Genomic DNA, 18,837 nt, shown 5'->3' on the forward strand with positions numbered 1-18,837 from the left:
ATTCTCTCGATAACTCCAAACCACCACTGCCACGTGATATGTCAGCTTTTTGATAAATCATGCAAAATGGCAATAGGTTCGCAACTAAATTTTTCCTTCAACGCCTTAATTTTCAATTAAAAAAGAGACAACTTCCACTTAATTACAACTAGCCCACATTACTCTTGTTTTCAAAAATTGATTGAAAGAGCGAACAAAATGTAACTAATAGAAAAGATAAAGTATCAACAACAAATAGGACAACTTTATCCCAAAATATTACTAAATTAAACAAATACTCTTAATCTCTCGGACAGCACACTCAAACAGGATCAAGCCAATGACCTCAGTACGACAACTGCTATTCAACTTCATCCCTCGGCACAATTTCTCCCCTTGTTAAAAGAAGCTCAACCGTACAACAGCAACCAAAAAACTGATGGTCTAATAGTTCAACGAGGAAAATATCGATTTGGTCAGCAATAGAACTGATATTACATATATGACTATGCAATTAGCGTCCTTGATAGTTTAAAAAATCTATTAACTGTCACAGCTGCACGTTGTAAAATTTATCTGCTAAAGATTTTTCGTCAATTCGAAAACAACGAGAGCATTGAGTTCCTCACTAATTGCGATTGTTTTTATATAATCAAATTTTAAAGCACAACTTATTGACAACTCTCTTAGTCTGACTATTTTGTCAATAGTTTTAAGACCGATTTATCTTCCGAAGAAGTATAAAAGAAACAAAAGGAAAACTCTTAAGAAAACTGTTTCATTCGAGCAAGCATTGACAAAGACCTTGAATCAGCAGAATGATGACATAATTACCAATACGAAGATGGCAGTGAATTATTTGAAACTTAAAATTTTTGAACAAATTGTTGCCAAACATGCGCCAATACATAGCCTTGAAACAAGAGGACATAAGAAAATTAAACCCTGACAGACGCCAGAATTGAGAAGTTTGAGAGCTGATCATTTCTTATTTAACCGGCGGAAATAAAATCCTGACAAAGTACAATGAAAGGTACAAACCCTTTAAAAGTACATATAACTTGGTAAACAGAAAAACAAAAGCGCGCAACAATTTTTGCCTTGAATTATTCCAAAAAATCTTTGCACCTGCAAGGATCAATAGAATTTTCTCAAGAGATGAACCAATTCCGCGCATAAAAAATACTCACATTATGCTGTATATATCTCAGTATACAAATTGATGAAAACCATGATTTTGATATTCAGCCAACAAAACTCTTGAAAAACATGGCCTCTGCAATTCCATTGATTTTTATTATCAGCCAACAAATTCCTTTGAAGACAAGAAAGCATTTTTTAAAATCCTTAAAAAGTATGACTCCAAAATAAAACAGAGTTGTATAATAAATTGAATTGATGTATACGATTTATGACAGAAGGAAATAGTGATTAGTTTTATTTTGTTAAAAGTATGTTTAACATTGGGTTATATACTGAATTTACTTGTTTGAAATAATTAATTTATTTTGAGCGCAAGATAAGCCATGCATGCCGAAAAAAAATACTCCGGGGATTGTCAAAATATCACAGGCTGCAATGAGGGCAGAAACTCAAAATGCATTTGAAACGAGGCATTCATTAATGAACTAGCTATTGTGAAGATATCGTGCACAAAACTTCGTAACCGAAAAAGAATCTATCGACTACCGTCGAACGAATGGCTCTCCAACGACTCTTGGAGGTCGATTCTATTCTACTCTGCTTCAGATTTTGATGTCATTTTGGAGCTGAACATACTCCTGTTTCGTAGTGAGACCATACACAGTGGCTAGTATCAAAGCCATTAAGCGTTACAGATGGTAACTAATAACAAAGTTGGAGTTAAGGGCATCTAAAATTGGGCTTTATCCCGTTTCTATTTCGTATTTCGTTATTTGATACTGACTCCGTTCATTTTGAATTGCTTTGATGAGCAACTGCTGTCTAAAAACACTTTTAGCAGAATAAGAGAAGACAGAAACTAGGCTAGAAAATGTTGAACAAGTTGTGAATTAAGTTGAAGCGAAGTAATTAATCGACGAAGTAAAAAAAAAATAGGAGAGCTATAACAGCCGACTGAGACGCTAAGGCGGCTATTAAAAATTAGTGGTTGATACGAATGACATGGGAAGTACATAAAAGTTTCATTTCATGAACAGTTAATAGCTTTCTCTGCTAAACTTAAAGGAGCAGACGCAAGAGAAATTTCATTGATATTCTAGAAAACTGCAGAACAACAAGTTACGCAGATAACGAACGCAGAGAGTGAACAAACTAAGTTTTTATCAACTTTCAGTTGACCAATTTTCCCAATTCTGAGCAACAGCTTTTGACCGCTTTATTGCTATCAAAATAGTTTACAACATAGCCGGCAGATTGCCGGAATAGCTGCGAAAGAATAGACCTGCAAGCCATATAATAGAGATAGAAACAGATAGATCTAAATTGAAAAAAAATCGACGCCGCTCAAAAGACCAAGTAAAAAACATTCAGCAATAAATTATTAAAGCTTGTTAAAATCATTCCGCAGAAGTCTCTTATTAGGGACCTTTACTGCACATATGAGTTCCTTTGACCTTAAACAAATTCAAATTAAACTTAAGTTTAAAAGTGCAAAAGTCATTTTATTGATTGAGGTAAGTCACTTTTGATCAAAATCTAATCACGCAAAAAACTTTTACTAAAGAGAGTGAAAAATGACATCACGCACGCAAAAGCAGTTAGTGAGAGGAAAAAGTCATTCAGAAAATTTGACTTTTCAGCTTGGATTGGGAAAACCATGAATGGATTGGGAAAACCTTTTAGAAAACAAAAACCGATCCAAAAAAAACAGAAAAAATCAAAGTGAAATTGCCGCATGTGAACAAAAAACAACAAGCGAGAAAGCGAATTCCTGTTCAAACACAGTTTTCCCACTCAACTATAAAATTAGAGCAAAAAAATGTCAAGCCCCAAAACAATTCACTTTTTCGCTCCATTTCCTGTTTCGGCGTGACCAAAATCGCTACTCCAATTTGATTTCAAAAATCATGAAAATGTGTGAACAGAGCTTGAAAAAAACAGCGCCCCAATACAATTCAAATTCTTTGAATTGTAAAAAACCAAGAGCACCGCAATATAGCTCCGCTCAGCTTACAGCTTCGCAGCTATAAAAAGTTTGAATAGATAGGCTTAATTTATTGTAAAGTTTTCAATAAAACCTCTGCCAATAGTTACAGGGTACTATAAACAAAATTCCTAAACTTGTCTGCTGTCACCCCAACCACCTCTTCGTTCCTCCGTGGAAACAAAAAATTGGAATGTCTACAATTGAACCCTTACAATGGTATTAGATTATTATAATAGCATTTTTACATCTCTAATCAGGTACAATTAAGTATAGAGATGGAACAAGAGACAGCTAGTTCTATGTGGGGTTTTCTATATTAACCATTCGCAATTCATGCAGTATACTCTCTTAACAGGACCGACTTTTGTGCTCTAACATTCTGCACTTTAGGACGTTATAGAAACGTATCTCCACCTGCAGAGGGTGTTCGCATGATGGTTGTATACTTACGAGAGCTGATAGAGACCCTGTAGCATTTCGCTCATAAGGAAGGAAGAGAGGAGGAGGCGTCTGTTAGCCATGGGAGGCAGACTACCCGCCTGACTCGCAAATTTGGTCTTCTTCAGGTTGAATCCACTCAACACAAAACTGAAATCATTCATCAAAACACTTCACTTAAACATTCTAAATAACAACTACCACCCATCGTATTTTCCGAGATAGCCCAATTACGGGTCTCAAAATATTAAGTAAGACGCATTTTAGAAGTTCAACAAATGTTACACGTTTTGGCAACTTTCCAGGGCGTGTCAACAACTGCTCAGAGCGTAGGGTTCTACTTTATTGCCAGTTTCACCATACTATGAAGTTCAATAATAAGGCAAAGAAGGCAGATCACAAATGTACCTAGATCTAAATGATTTTTATTCCTTGCGCACTAAAAACAATATTGCAAATTTTTCGCTTCCACGGAATATAGCCAACATTTTAACACCATGAAATGTTAATTCTAATGGAGATTCCCAATAATTCTATGCAAGCTGTAATCAGTACAAAAGGACGTATTAGTTATCTCGCATTAGCTTATCCAAACATACATTCCTTTACTCGGACACATTGAGTAAATGTGTAAATTCATTGAATATGTCGATTAAATTGAATATGAAACATAAACCGACTAATGCCGCAAGAATTGCTCTTGAACAACAGGCGAGGCAATTGAATTCACGGGCTGTAGCCTAGATCAAGTTTTCTTTAAGGGTGCAAAAATAGTTTACCACGCCGGGATTCGAACCATTGACCTCCCGCTCCCTGACCAGAACACGTTTACAATAATCGCTATGGACTTCGTCCAAGAGCAATTAAAAGGAATGGTGGGTAATAAGGTATCTGATAGGTTGAAATGAGTGGTTGACTTCTAACCATGAACACATTTGGCAGAAGTCTTCTTGTGACTTGGCACAGGCATCCCCTAAACAACTGTTGTACTGCTGAATCGTGAATGCCAACACGTCTTGTCTAAACCCAGACAACAACTAACTCACACAACAATTATTAATCAAATTTCACCCAAAACAATCCATGTCAATTTATCGTGTTCTTTTTTCCATTGTTATGGACAAGATATAGCACTCTAAAGATGAGAGTGGGTTATGTTATGTAAAAGAGTTAAAAGTTCAAACAACTCTGTTGAAGTTGGAAGAGAGGGGAATCGAACAGTTGAAAGCGATAGTAGATGATTGCCTCTATAGAGAACACAGGCACCGATTACCTTTTGCTGTCCAGGGTTCTATGAAAACGTCATACACATTCACACAAACTCTAACCAACCGAACTCACATAACAACCAGAGCTTTATTTCAGCCATTGAGAAAAAAATTGTAACAGTAATAAGCTCAAATATTTGCTCCAAATATTCTAGAATATTACCGCTGTTCTCGTGGTTATCGAGAATTTATCAAGACGAGTAGCTGATTTCTTTTAGTGCGCGATGACAACCAACCATGTTGACGTTTTAAATTAATCCTGGTTGGGGTTAGAAGTTGGCTGCATAGCTGCCGCAGCTAGTTTGCTGATTAAATTACGCAGTTTTTCCGCTGTGCTGGAGTATTAGTACAAAAGTATCACGGAAAAATAGTCTCCTAAAACAGTTTTTCCCAGTTTTAAATTTTCGCGGTACCGATTGAACACTAACAGTTTATTTCTGCGGTAAGTTAAGCAACCGTTAGCGTAGTTCTAGCGTGGCTTATTCAATGCTTCTTTCTCGTTGCACTTTTGCAGAGGTTGAACTTCTGCAAATTTTGTTTGGTGTAGGACATCACAATATTGTCAATTGTGCTACAGTCTTTAAAAGCACGCCCTGACAAACTTTTCTCTTTATTTTCTCTTATTTTCAAAATAGCGTTGGTTTAAGTCCATTCTATTTGCATTTTTTTCTCGTTCTGGAGGCTGTTCTGTTAAATCTTTTCCTTGTTTTTTGGTTTGCAATGTATTTTCCTAAAACGGCTTTTGTTGTGTACTTATTGGTCCAACAATTTAAAAAAAAATGGGGGAATATATATATATATATATACAGTGCTGGCTTTTTTCTTCAGTCAAATTTCCACTTTTTGTTCACGCAGAAACACGAAAGACACAGGATCTAGTAGCCCTCAGTAATCTATACAAAAAACTATCAGAAATTTGAAAAGGGAGAACTTCGAAGGAAAAATTGAAAATTGAGAAGTAAAAAACATCGCTCTGTGACAGATCGCTTTAAATTTAAGATAAAAGCAAACGGAAAAATTTATAAATTTAGTTAGGTAGTGGGTAGAGAAACAAGAAAGACAGGATCTAGTAGCCCTCAGGATCTAGTTTTAATCTATACAAAAAACTATCAGAAATTTGAAAAGGGAGAACGTCGAAGGAAAAATTGAGAAGTAAAAAACATCGCTGTGACAGATCGCTTTGAAATTTAAGATAAAAGCAAACGGAAAAATTTATAAATTTAGTTAGGTAGTGGGTAGAGAAACAAGAAAGACAGGATCTAGTAGCCCTCAGGATCTAGTTTTAATCTATACAAAAAACTATCAGAAATTTGAAAAGGGAGAACGTCGAAGGAAAAATTGAGAAGTAAAAAACATCGCTCTGTGACAGATCGCTTTGAAATTTAAGATAAAAGCAAACGGAAAAATTCATAAATTTAGTTAGGTTAAATGGAGATTTTCCGCAATTCTTTATTTCAACAATTCTTTACAGTTTTAAGACTAAAAATTAACATTTGAAACTATATGACCAAAAATTTTTTAAAAAATGAATTAATTTCTTCTCAAAATTTCATTTAAAAAACATTTCTATACGTCCCTCTGTTTTCTGCTGGCTAAAACTATTGTATGAACCATTTGTTCTCCGAAGATTTTTTGCACCTTGTCGGGGCAAGAAAAAGACATATTAATTAGTTCACAAAATTCCTGAATTTAAAAAATTGTGGTTTTAAATATAATCAAAACCAAATTGAGTTTACTAAATCTAGCTGTTAGCCTATCAAGGTTTTTCTTTTTAAAAAAATACGAATAGGCAGATCATGCTCATGAAACATCAAAAATGACCAAAAATTTCGAAAAACAATCAGGACTTACAAGAACAGTGACGAACATAGAGTGAGGATCAAAGGACAAAAACAATTTATGGCACGAAATGTACTTGTTTGTGATTTTGTGTGTATGTGTGTGCGCTTGTGTGAGTGTATGTATGGGTGTATTTATTTGTGTGCATTTTTGTAAGAGAGAAAGAATTAGTGTGAGAAAAATAGCATCTTTAAAATTAGACAAAATAGAGGCAGACTGCAAAAACTGACAGAAATCAAGAAAAACCTACCTTAAATATGTCTATTAGCCCAATACCGAGACTTCTCATTTGTCAATCTGGCTGAAAACACGTCTGCGAGATTGAAAAATTATTTGTCCTATTTTACCGATGAAAAATCAAAGATGACAAATCATTTTAAAAACTTCAAGTTCGTTTCCGATTTTGTACCATGTTCACGATTACCGAAACAATCGCCTTGAGATAACCAAGCCTAGTCTTTCGAAAAAAACTAAGATGCAAATGAACGGCGACGAACTAAGAGTAAAAATCAGATATGCCAAAAATAATTAAATATATATTATTTTTGTGGCGAGGTCTGTAATTGTTTGTATGCACGCTTCCACGGGTGTATGTAGGGGTGTGCGTTTTTGTAATGTTTTTGTAACTTTAACCAACTTTTTGTAACTTTAACGTTTTTGTAAAACCACACCAGATTTTCCTGAACAACAATCAAAACATACATGGATAGTGAGGAACCTTGAGTAAATATCAGCCGCCTAAAATATTTTGAAGTCTTTTCGGTGTCGGGGTTTTTAATTGTGCGAGCACGCTTGTAGGCAAATGTTTAAGTTGTCGTTTTGTTTGTAGTGTCGGCAGAATGTGTGCGGACGAACAACATTAGATGAACGTGAACGCCTTATGCCCATCTTTGCATGTTGCCTTACAGAATCCCTATAGCCACCCGTCTCATCTCTACATCGGTCTCAGGAAGGTACGACACAAGGCGATCCCCTTGCGATGGCAATGTATGGAATCGCAATCCTACCCCTAATAACGAGACTTCACAATGATTCCATGACACAAAAATGGTATGCTGATGATGGTAGCGTCGTCGGTAAGTTGAAAGATTTCAGGGCACTCTTCGACAAGCTCACTCAGCTTGGTCCCAAGTACGGATACTTTGTCAATCCTCCGAAGTGTCAGTTGATAATTAAGCCAGGAGGCGAGCGCCAAGAGTCAACGGTCTTTGCAGGCACAAATGTGGAAATCACAGGGCGCTCGAGTCCTGGGATCAAATATCGGAAGCTCCTGATAGATGTAGAAATTAAATACACAAAAAGTTTGGACATACTTGGCCAATTTGCTCTCACCTATCCCCAGAATGCCTATGGGGGTTCAACAGAAGTTGAGCTTCCTCTCGCGTACTACACCTTCCATGGACGGGGTTTTGGACAAGGTGGAGGAGCGGCTTGGCCAAGTCATACCGCACATTGTCGGCAAAGAAGTAATCCAAGAGGAAACTTTTTTCTCTCCCTCTCAGAATGGGTGGGCTTAACATCGCCCTCCCACAAGATCTTCATAAAAAATCTTGAGCAATCAATTGAACTGCCGAGTCCATTGGCGGCGTCATTCAATAATGATTCATTCGAAATTCAACAATGTGAATTAGAACACACCAAGATCAGTCTCAGACAGAAACCAGACATGCAACGTGAACTCATCTCGAAAAAATCCAGAATCGAAAACAATCTACCAGGAATGAAGTATACCATCCAGCTGGCATCGGAGAAAGGAGCATCTAGCTGGCTTAACGCGCTTCCGTTATCAAAACATGGTTTCAACCTCACGAAGACAGTTCCAATATGGAATAGCACTCCGCTACACATGAGAAGCGAAGAACACTCCAATTATATGCCCATGCGGGAAAGAATTTAGTCTTACACTGTCTGGAGGGGAACAGCTTGGAGTACAGCATCCGGCTAAGTGCTACTCATCATCCCATATTTTCCGACCTATATCCATCGTTGCCGGATGGTGTACATGGCCGTTTATTATATTTTTATTTCAGAACGCAGTATGTGTGTGTAACAGAAAGCGAGAATTAGTCTGAGACAGTTAGTTCTTTTAAATGTTGGACATAAGAAGAAGCAAATTGCAAAAACTCAGAAATCATGACAAAGTTAGAAAAATTTCTGATTATTTGATGAAAACATAACCGACTAAACGTCGGAAGAATTGCTAGTGGGAGCTCTAATCAACTGCAGCCTGCTTCAGTGGGGGGGGGGGCTAAATGGGACTAAGAAGTTCTTTAGTGGGCTTCAAATAACCACATTAGAGGTTAACATATACCACTATTAAGATTTAAAGTAAAAAATGACACCAGTTTCGGCGCACTTTTCATTTGACTTTTAGTATTAAATTGCCGCCAATTGAGTTCAGCTGCTTGAAATTGTGATTGAGAGAGAATTTCAGATCACGCGAAATGCAAAAAGTCAAGGGCGTAAAAGTCACTCGAAAAGTCAAAATTGTTAAGCAAAAATTTTGCATAAAAAAGACACACGTTTACAATAATTGCTATGAACTACGTTCAAGAGCAATTAAAAACTGCTTAAAAAAGTTCACATCCAAAATTGTTTGTTTTAAGATTGCGTATTAAATAAAAAATTTGGAAGCCAATCTCTGTATGGCTTTTGATGGTGACGGACCGGTTCCTCACCAACGGTTTCTCTAACAGAATTTAGAAGTTGTTTTTGACAGAACTTAGAAGTTGTTTTTGCAACCTTGAGAGGTATGCTACGCACAGACTCGCCCGAGCCGTCTTCTTTTGCATATGATGCCCGTCACTTTATGTCAACTACCGTCAAGATTTATATTTGTACGTAGGAGTTGACTTGCCGCCTCGAGTTGACCGATACCCTTTAAGAGGAGAGGGGCCTATTTTATTTGACGATGTATCAAATCAATGGTGATTTATGGCAAAACACGACTGTTCAATTCACCTCGAACCCTAATGTTTGTCTATTTCTTGTTCTGCCCAGCTCCCAATCGATTTTTCACAAATGGACGAGTAGATTACCTATTGTTTGCATCCAGTTTTGTGATCGACGGCTCAGTTCTGTTTCTGAGAAATTCCAGCCGATTTGAAGGGTAAGAAATGAAATCCTTCGGGAACAGAACCTAAACAAACCAAATAACATCAAGCTGACCAGAAAGGAAACGCTAACTCAAAGGACTGGGCAAACCTCGTTGTTGTTCATGTAAACTGACGCCTTGAGCAAACTTGGCACAAGTATTAAGTTCTCGCTGATAATTCCCTCGGTAAGCTCGGGCAAACTGGTCGTCTTCTTTAATTTTTTGGAACTCTGAAATGTTAATTTCTGTTAACCAGTTAAGATAGCTTTTATCTATTTGAAAATACTTACATTAGAGGTGCATACGACACCAAAAAAGGCTTCAATCAAGCTGATCATCATTTCCTAAATATTTTCAAATCTCAATTAAATAAATCAAAGTACATAGTTTCACTAGAGACCACTTGCAAACCTCCTCAACCTTCTGAGTAACCAATAGTGATAAATATCTACTGATGATGGCTGGTACAAACTGCAGGCAGAAACTTTTCCTCCTGATGTCTTTGACTGGTGGCGTTTCTTTTCCATGTTCTGCCTGACCCCGAAATAAGTTGGCGAGAAAGACATAGAATAACTCCAAAACCTGGTCAAAAAGTCGATTATTAGGTTTTTCATAAAATCCCATATCGTAAGACCAAAATTGAACTTACATCATAGCTTTTCGATTTCAAAATTGCGTCCCGTGTCGCCAGATAAATTTCTGGATGGCTTTCAAAAGGCTGAGAGGAATCTTGGACAGCCTAAATGAAAAAGCTGATTAGTTACACGGATCATTACCGGCATTTTATCAATAGTCGCAGAAAACATTAATTTGTTTTTGACTCCCAATGTACTCCGGCTTAATGCAAGCAAATTACTAGCACATACTAGAGCCGACTATTTGGCATAAAATTTGCAACCAAGTTTGCATTTGTATAATGTAAGGTGACATTAACGGAAACGACGGAAAATCATACCTCTAGTTCCTTCAGCAAAGATGCCTTCATTTGTAAACAGCTATCACTAATCTCATCTTAACAAACATTCACGTTGATTTCAGTTTCATATCTGAAGCTAAAACGATACGAGGAGAATCGAGTTAATTATGTATTTTCAATAGTTAAATACATTTTCCATAGTAGTAGTAGTAGTAAAATACTCAATTCCTTGTTAGGGAAGAACATAAACGCGTACAAACAATGCTAAAACAACTTTTACAGATCAAGAGGTGATTAAATTAAGATTAAGTTCTGCAAAAAGAGCAACAGCATTTCACATAAAAAGAACATGAGTTTTCCAGGTCAAAGTATTCGAGTGCGTAAAAACTGGTCAATTGCATTCGTAAACTGACGTTTAGACATGTCAAAGTCGGTAATTTTCATTCGCATCAGATGATTTGCGGCACGTTGAGATCGATTCAAAAAGTGTTCATCCGTCTTAAATTATTGTTTTTTGAAATTTCAAAATGTCCAAACTGATGAGTTCTTGATGTCGAGCAGACAAAAGTTGCATTGAGATTCGAATCAATAAAACCATTTAGTAATTTCCATAGAAGGAGTAGGTCTGTTCTTATTAGCTGAAAAGAAACGGGCAAGATGTCCAAGACTTCAAACTTTCAAGGTAAGACTCTTTACAATTCAGAACCCATTTGAGACGGTGTTGAAACTTCTCCAACTTTCTCAATGCCGAAATTGAAGGATACCACGCAGGCGAACCGTACTCCAAAATAAACGACACCATCGATATAAAAGTTGAGGTCAACATGCTTATCCCAACACAAGGAACTTTTCACAGTGATGCCCAAATCTACAATTGAATCCACGTGTGTCAAGCGCGACTCATTCAAAGAGAGGCAGCATTATTGTAGCAATGATTAAAAGACAAAATTTTACACTCGTCCGGATGAAAGTCTAACTCGTTCAAAATTGACCAGGAGGATAAGCTGTCTATATCACATTGAATTTTGTCGATTGAAGAAACAGAAAACAATTTAAGGTCATCGCAATGAAGAAAATATTCAGAATGTTGTATTGAGTCTGTAACATCGTTAATAAAATTGATAAATAGAAGTGGACCCAGTACGCTACCTTGAGGAACCACTACTTTACTTGAAAAACATCCGTGAACTTTAACAAATTACTTTCGACCGATGAGATATGATTGAAAGAGCATTAGGAGATTGTGATCAAAACCATATGAAGATAATTTGTGTAATAGTAACCCGTGCAAACTGATTCAAAAGATTTTTTCACATCAAAATATCCGGCCGTGAGTTGTATCTGTAGCAGCATAAACTTTGTTCAAGTACGAAATGAGTTGAGTGACAGTGCTACCTAATTTTATGAACCCGTGTTGTTCACGTTTTTTATTTGGAACAGACTCGTGAGTAATTGAAGTTGAATATTAAACGCTCAATAATAATTGACAAATTAGGTAGGATGCTGACAGGTCTGTAGTTTGTCACATCGGATGTTGACCCAGTTTTGTGAAGCGGAGTAACAGTTGATGTTTTCCACTTAGAAGGCCACTGCTGAGTTTTAGTAATTCGTAAGAAAAACTCGAAGACCAATTGTGACAATTATTGAGCACATTCTTTGAGTACAAAAGACGGAATCGAGTCCATACCCATTGATGAATTGTCGGGAATTCTGCTTAGCAAATTGTATAAGTTGTCAATTCTGAAAGAAAAATCTTCCAAGTGGATGCTACCATCTACTTGGAGTTCTGGAAATATGAATGAATTGGCTTTGAAAACCGAACTGAAAAACGTATTGAAAAGCTGAGCTTTCTCAAAGCTGCTACCAGCTTTGCTGCTGCCAATAAACATCAAGGAAGGATACATCGAATTTGATTTCCGTGACCGCAGCAACCGATAACAATGCTTCGTATTTTGTTTCGTAAGTTGAGCTTTTCAATCAAGGAGAATCTGTCCAGTTCAATAGAAATATCAATGTCTTTATTTACTTTTAGCCTCTGAAAGTCTAATTTGGTAGAGAACGCTTTTGATAGTTTTCTGGTAATTGTATTACTATATGGGTCATTATATGGTTTTGGCACACAAATAACAAAATCGACGAGTTCGGCAGCGACTGATAAATATAAACATAAATATCACTGAATCGTATATAATTTTAAAGACAAGGCACTATAATTTTTTCAGAGCTGCGTCAGAAGAGTTGAATATCTATATAGACGACTTTGTTATGAATCTAGTCTCCCCTCCCGCAATATTTCACTGCAAGAACTATCAACGTCAGTCGGCCGTTTGGAACCCCGGCACCCTCTGTTACATATGACAGCGCTGCGCAGAAGAGCAAAACTTATTTTCGTGTGTATGAACGATATTGCGTCGGAGTATGATTCGTCTTTCTTTTCAGCAATTTTGCTGGCTATTTGTCTTATAGTGCGCGTTGCGGACGGTCCTGCGCCCCCATGCAGGAGAAAACGAGAGGAACGAAGTTACTCGTCTTGACGTCAAGTATTCGTTGCTCACACTTCAGGCGCTTCAACGACTCATGGTACTTGTAAGCTTCTACGGAGTTTTTCGGGCATGACTTGGCAACTGGGTTAAAGATCTTCACGTCGAAGAAATAACGGCTGAACATCAACCCCCATAGGTCATTCGCTTTAATGTCTGGTCGCGCGTGTTCATCAGTGCTAGTAGTTTTGTGTATAAAGGACTCACCTTGAAGCAACTGAAGAGTCGGCTCAAATTCGACATCATAGTAAAGGTCATGCATGATTTTAGCAAAAGTGTCTCGGATCTCGTTGTGTCTCATGCGTGTATGCCCACCCCCTTCTCACAGTGGAGAGCATGTGACAGGGTAAATTTTTCAACACAGGGACCATTATTTGGCGTATTTTTGCCTCAATGTTATATCTAATGCAAAGCTTGTCTCTAAATTTGGACTTCGTTAGTGTAAAACCGTAACGTTTAAACGGCAGGGCTGTTGGCCCGTTCGAGGAGCCTTTTTCCAAAACCACTTCTATTACGTTGTGTTGCTCGGTCTGAAGGCTTTCCATAAGATCCTTCTTACGCGATCGAATAAAATTAGGGCGTGCGGATCGTTGGTCGTGCGTTATGCGTGCTTGGGTGAGACGAGCGTTTGTTGTAAACCAAAGACATTAAGTATAACATGCTCATAAAATACATATTGAATGCACTATTCGAAATTATCACAATGAAAGGGAGAACAAAAACAGATGGTAACTACGAGTAAACCTAAATTTAACAATATAAAGAAACCATCATAAAGAATGATGGGAATCATCAAGGAATTTCATTTTGACGGGAGACGTCAAGGAATGTTTGTTCTTGACGTGAATGGTCAGGCAGGTAAAACTGTTATCTGTTAATTTACCTAACAGGGACCCGTGCGGTGGAAAGTAACTATGAGAAAATAGCAGAGATTAATGAAAATGTATAAAAATAACCTAAGATTAATCAACCATTAATAAGACCAAAACCAAAGACCATAATCAAAACAAAACTACGAATAATTGAGCTGCTTTTCTCTAAATAGCTTTACATCTTCTCATCTTTCGAAACTTCTTGTATTCCTAATCAATAGTTCTAACTATGTATTAAACTGTTAGAATATTTACATCTTCATAACTAAATTAAAGTCTTAGACATAGAAAATTCCCATCAGCAATTTGAAGATTAAAGTGCTTAAACCCCCAACCCAAACCGTAACCGTACATAGTGCACGGATGTTACACTGGCGACAGAGATTTATAAAAGGTTAACATTTGGAAAACTTTAACAAATTTGTCTGTAGGAAGAGGCAAATAAAAGGCACTTCAACTCAAGAACCCGAGAATCAAATTAATCTTGAGATAAATACACAAAACACAAGATTCGGGATAGCAAATCACCAATTTCCACCAATTCTCAACAAATTTTGTGGGATACCTTGAGGAATTCACAGCAGGATCAGTCCTCTGGAAATCAGTTTTCACCAGTGAGAATTTAGTTTTACTCGTTGGTGGAGAAAGAAAATTCCTTGTGTGGAAAGAGCGCATCACAACAAGTGAGTAGAAATAAAGAGTTTTTTCGAGTTGTTGTCGTTGATAAATGAAACTGATCGCCAAGGCGTTCGTCTTCATAGTCTAGGAAACATTTTTCCTTTCGATCTTAGTTGCTAATTGACTTGTAGTAAAGCACCTAATATCATCTTTGCCGTAATTGAAGAAACAAAAATATGTTAAACATCAATAAATCAGGAAAAATCGGAGTTTAGCTAAAATCATATCAAAATAATAAAAAAGAAATTAGGTGAGACAGTCAGCTATAAGGCTGTAAACTAAAACTTCTTTGAAATTAAAGGAAAAAATTAGTAAAAAAGAAATACCATATTGAAATAAGCGTTAGGTTTTATAACTAAAAGATTTTAAACAATAAAATAAAGAGAGTCTTATAGAAATTCAAAGATGAAAAGAGAAAACACCTTTCAGTGACGATCTACTTGGTAATTATTTTATAGAAACTATTATTTTCAACAATTAAACAAAGTTTTAAAAGGGCACGACACAAGAATGGGAATCGTAAAATGGCAACGGGCTCGACCTCTAGAATGCTATTACCGAAGGTGTTTACCGGTTCAAACGACTTGGAAAGCTATGTGACGCCTTTTGAGCTAATAGCGGAACCAAAAAGTGCAAGAGAACTGAAAGAAATCCGGCCCGCGAAGTTTATGAACGGTGGCATTACTTTGCAATTAGGCTACAAAAATCTGCCATACAGTTCCATCGCACTTTACCGCAGCTACAAGAAAAATTATGCTGAATGCGTTAAAGCTTTTTGAGGAAACTATAGCAAAAAACCGGTCGTTTTCCGGGAACGGCTAGTTCGCCGCGTACAGCAACAAGGAGAAAAACTGACAAATTTTCTGACGGTTTCAAGCAGTTGTCTTTGAAAGCTTACCCAACAGAGTCGCAGGACATTAGAGACCATCTGGCTCTGAGAGGATTCTTAGAAAGAATTAACCATATTCAGGTGAGGTTAGATCTCAGAAAGCAAATCGGCGACAAGGATAATAGAATTGAAACAGTTTTGGAACAAGCACTGAATCTCGAAGCGGTAACAAGAATGGAAGAGGAAGATCAAACATAAGACGTGTTCTGAGCTTACCTTTATTAGTATACTTCTGGAACTGTCTTATGGTTGTCTCAAGAATAAGATGTACTCTTAAGGCTTACCTGACTAACTAAAGTTCTATATCTCTAGTCTGTTACTCTTCTATCTGAGCTTCAGTAGACAGTGCACGGGCCCCAATGCTAAAGTCTAACGTATATCTCAATACAAAACAAGAGCGGAGTAGAGAGAGAAATATACTTTATTATTATATCAGGTGGTTAACTGGTACTGACTAAATAACTTTCTCTTCTGAGAAGAGGGGTAAATGGGTAAACATCTAAAGGAAAGAAAGGAAAAGATATTATTCCCTTTTTTATCCAATCAGGGAAGAGTATTTTCAGTCTTTATGTATTTAAAAAATAAAGTCTTTCAAATAGTCTTTTCTGGAAGTCATATTTGACTCCATCTTTCCGGGGTTTCGAGTTTTTTGAAAGTCTCTTGTACAATCTAATAAGTCAATTTCTCTTTATTCTCTCTGAAGGATTTTGTTTCTTTTTGGAATGTGTTGCTTGAGATCGGTTCGTCTGTAAGTCGGTTCCCAGACACAGGTTGCCCAAGGAGCAAGGATTGAACATCAACAACCACAAAAGTATCTATTCCATTACCACGTCCAGTGGGTGAAGATCCTTTCGGGTAGGTCCGGTGTTGATGCTTGGAGGCGATCCTGATGTCCAGTGACTTGACTTACCTGACTTACCTGAATTGGTTTGTTGTTAGGTGTTAGATGTTTTAAATAAGTTTTTCTCTATTGTAACCTTTTGTTAGGTTTTAATATTCTGTTATACCTAGTATCCCTTCCGGTTGGAAAGAAAATAGAGATTTATATGATTTGTGTGAAGTATATTTTGTTATATGTTTTTATGGAATTCGATGGATCAATTGAGGGTAGTTCTTGCTAGGTCAACACAAGGTGTGTGACATGGTCTAGAAATGTTTTAGTGGCATGTGAATGTGTAGCCATGTTGGATTAGTTCAAATTTGATTATTGAAGATGAACATGTATTAATAATTTGATTTCTTCGCGAAACCAGAAGTTATTCTGATGCAATCAATTCTTACGAATTGGATTGTCATACTTCTACAATTTGTGTTGTGTCATTTATTTTGCAAAGGGTCTAGAGATCTCGCATATTGTTTGTTATAATGGTTAGGCCCAAAAATGTCAATTGCCTGATCCTCATTAATGGGTATTTCATCAATTCTGGAAATTAATTAATGTCTCTGTCTGCGCGCTTATATCCAATATTCCAAATAGTCCAAAGACTCTTTCAGTATTTGGAGTACTACAATGTTAGTTGTTACTAGGTAAAGGTGAAGCTGTTAGTTGTTACTATAGCTTAAAGAATTAATGTAATGTATCCATTTATACATGTGTTTTGTTCTTTGATAAATGAAAGTATGTTTTACATATATTTGGTCATCGGTTTATTCATATTTTTACATGTGAAAATTTCGAAGTCCAAATATTTTATGTTTTGATCTATGTTAGAAGTTGATATATTGTTACAGTTTGTTTGGGAAAGTATATAACACTTTGCTATGTCATTATGATTTCAAACTGATATTATAGTTTGTATGTTGTGTAAACAAATCGGTTCTATAAGAATCTAGGATGAGTTTTGTTGAAGTGTCATGTCAATGACTCAAGGTCTGAAAGTACATGTTATACATAGAGTGAATATGTCTGTTATATGACTCACTGTTTGTCCGTTTACACTTTGTTTACATTGCAAGTGTTCTAATTCCCGTCAGTTCTGTGTCCTATTGCAAGTTGTTATTTATTTACAAAACTGCATATAACTAACTATGGAAAAATCTTTGCATATATACATATACATTTTAGAAATTAGGTTAGGGTTTATAGAAAAAGTAAAAAATTTTTATTTTTTTTTTAAATTTTATTGAACAGAGAAGATATATAACAATCGGTACAATTATTTTTGTAATTAATAGTTGTGTAAATATAAAGGACACCTAGAGATTGCTAGTTGTCAGTATGTTTATCGAGATAAAAATATAAATATAAGTGTTTACAAAGTATCTGAATACAAATTATTGGACTGATACAAATACATTTATCAGGAAAGGGTGAATTTCTGGTATCAGAAAACATAGATAATCATATATGCACTGATTAATTTCATGGTTATTTATTGTTACTTGTCGAAATTATCGAGAGTTGTTACTATTGAGAGTTGTTACTTGTTACTATGATAACATTGTTATAATTTCTCCGTCTGTTTCGGATAGTTTGTCCGTTCTTTATAATGGCGGTATTCCTTTACAAAGTTGTCGTCTTTCGATAGAAAATATGCAAGTAAGTTCGTTAGATCTTTTAATGGAATGTCTGTAATGGATGCTTTCACTGTGTTGCATAGTTCGTGCTCAAGTTCTGTTTTAGTCCGTTCATTATTGAAGTTTATTCTAATTGTGAAAGCGCGGTTTGTTACGCTTCCTTCGAGGTGATAGACTTGATATTCCTCGCAAGGTTCCAAAGCTTCGAGTGGTACCATGAGAGGCCGCTCCGGTGTGTCTTTCGGTTGGAAAATATAGTAGTTCTTGATTGGGTCAAAGTTTCTAAGTGTGCCCAATGTATATTCCCATGTTAAACGATATCCGTAATTTAGGAAATAAGGTGATGTGAGTTGATCGTTTATGTGTATGTAACTTCTTGATGTATTATTGCTTTTGTCACGTAGAAATGTATAATATATAAGGTTGTGGATTAGCTTAGTTTCATGTACTCTGTAGTTATTGTTCTGTACATCTTTCGGTGTAGCATGCAGAAAATTGAAACTAAATTGAAATATCTGATGATCGTAAATACTGTACGCAGATAAGTCTTGAGATGCTTTAGCTATAAGTAGATCGAAATGACATGTGATTGGAATTTTAAACTCGTAGTCATAATCATATAAAAATCTCTCAGTTAGGCTATAAAACTGTTTGAGTATTGGGTACATAGTCTGGTG

At 36.3% G+C, this 18,837-nt stretch overlaps 1 protein-coding gene across 2 annotated transcripts in view; it reads right to left on the reverse strand.

Moving 5' to 3' along the window:
- LOC142353005 (uncharacterized) overlaps positions 1-18,837 on the reverse strand; it is a 284,250-nt gene that overhangs the window by 54,078 nt on the left and 211,335 nt on the right. Inside the window, exons 2-10 of one of the 2 annotated variants that reach the window (XM_075405183.1) lie at positions 10,704-10,800; positions 10,398-10,487; positions 10,160-10,330; positions 10,039-10,092; positions 9,859-9,978; positions 9,693-9,793; positions 4,821-4,838; positions 4,472-4,567; positions 3,560-3,697 (exon numbers count right to left, since the gene is read on the reverse strand). In XM_075405183.1, coding sequence (XP_075261298.1) covers positions 3,560-3,697; positions 4,472-4,567; positions 4,821-4,838; positions 9,693-9,793; positions 9,859-9,978; positions 10,039-10,092; positions 10,160-10,330; positions 10,398-10,487; positions 10,704-10,733 — 818 coding nt within the window. In that variant the 5' untranslated portion in view covers positions 10,734-10,800. The remainder of the gene's footprint in view (positions 1-3,559; positions 3,698-4,471; positions 4,568-4,820; positions 4,839-9,692; positions 9,794-9,858; positions 9,979-10,038; positions 10,093-10,159; positions 10,331-10,397; positions 10,488-10,703; positions 10,801-18,837) is intronic. The other variant, XM_075405184.1, reaches the window with a different exon arrangement.

This window comes from Convolutriloba macropyga, chromosome 14 (assembly GCF_964194025.1).
Source record: "Convolutriloba macropyga chromosome 14, txConMacr16.3, whole genome shotgun sequence".
Classification (NCBI taxonomy): domain Eukaryota; kingdom Metazoa; phylum Xenacoelomorpha; order Acoela; family Convolutidae; genus Convolutriloba; species Convolutriloba macropyga.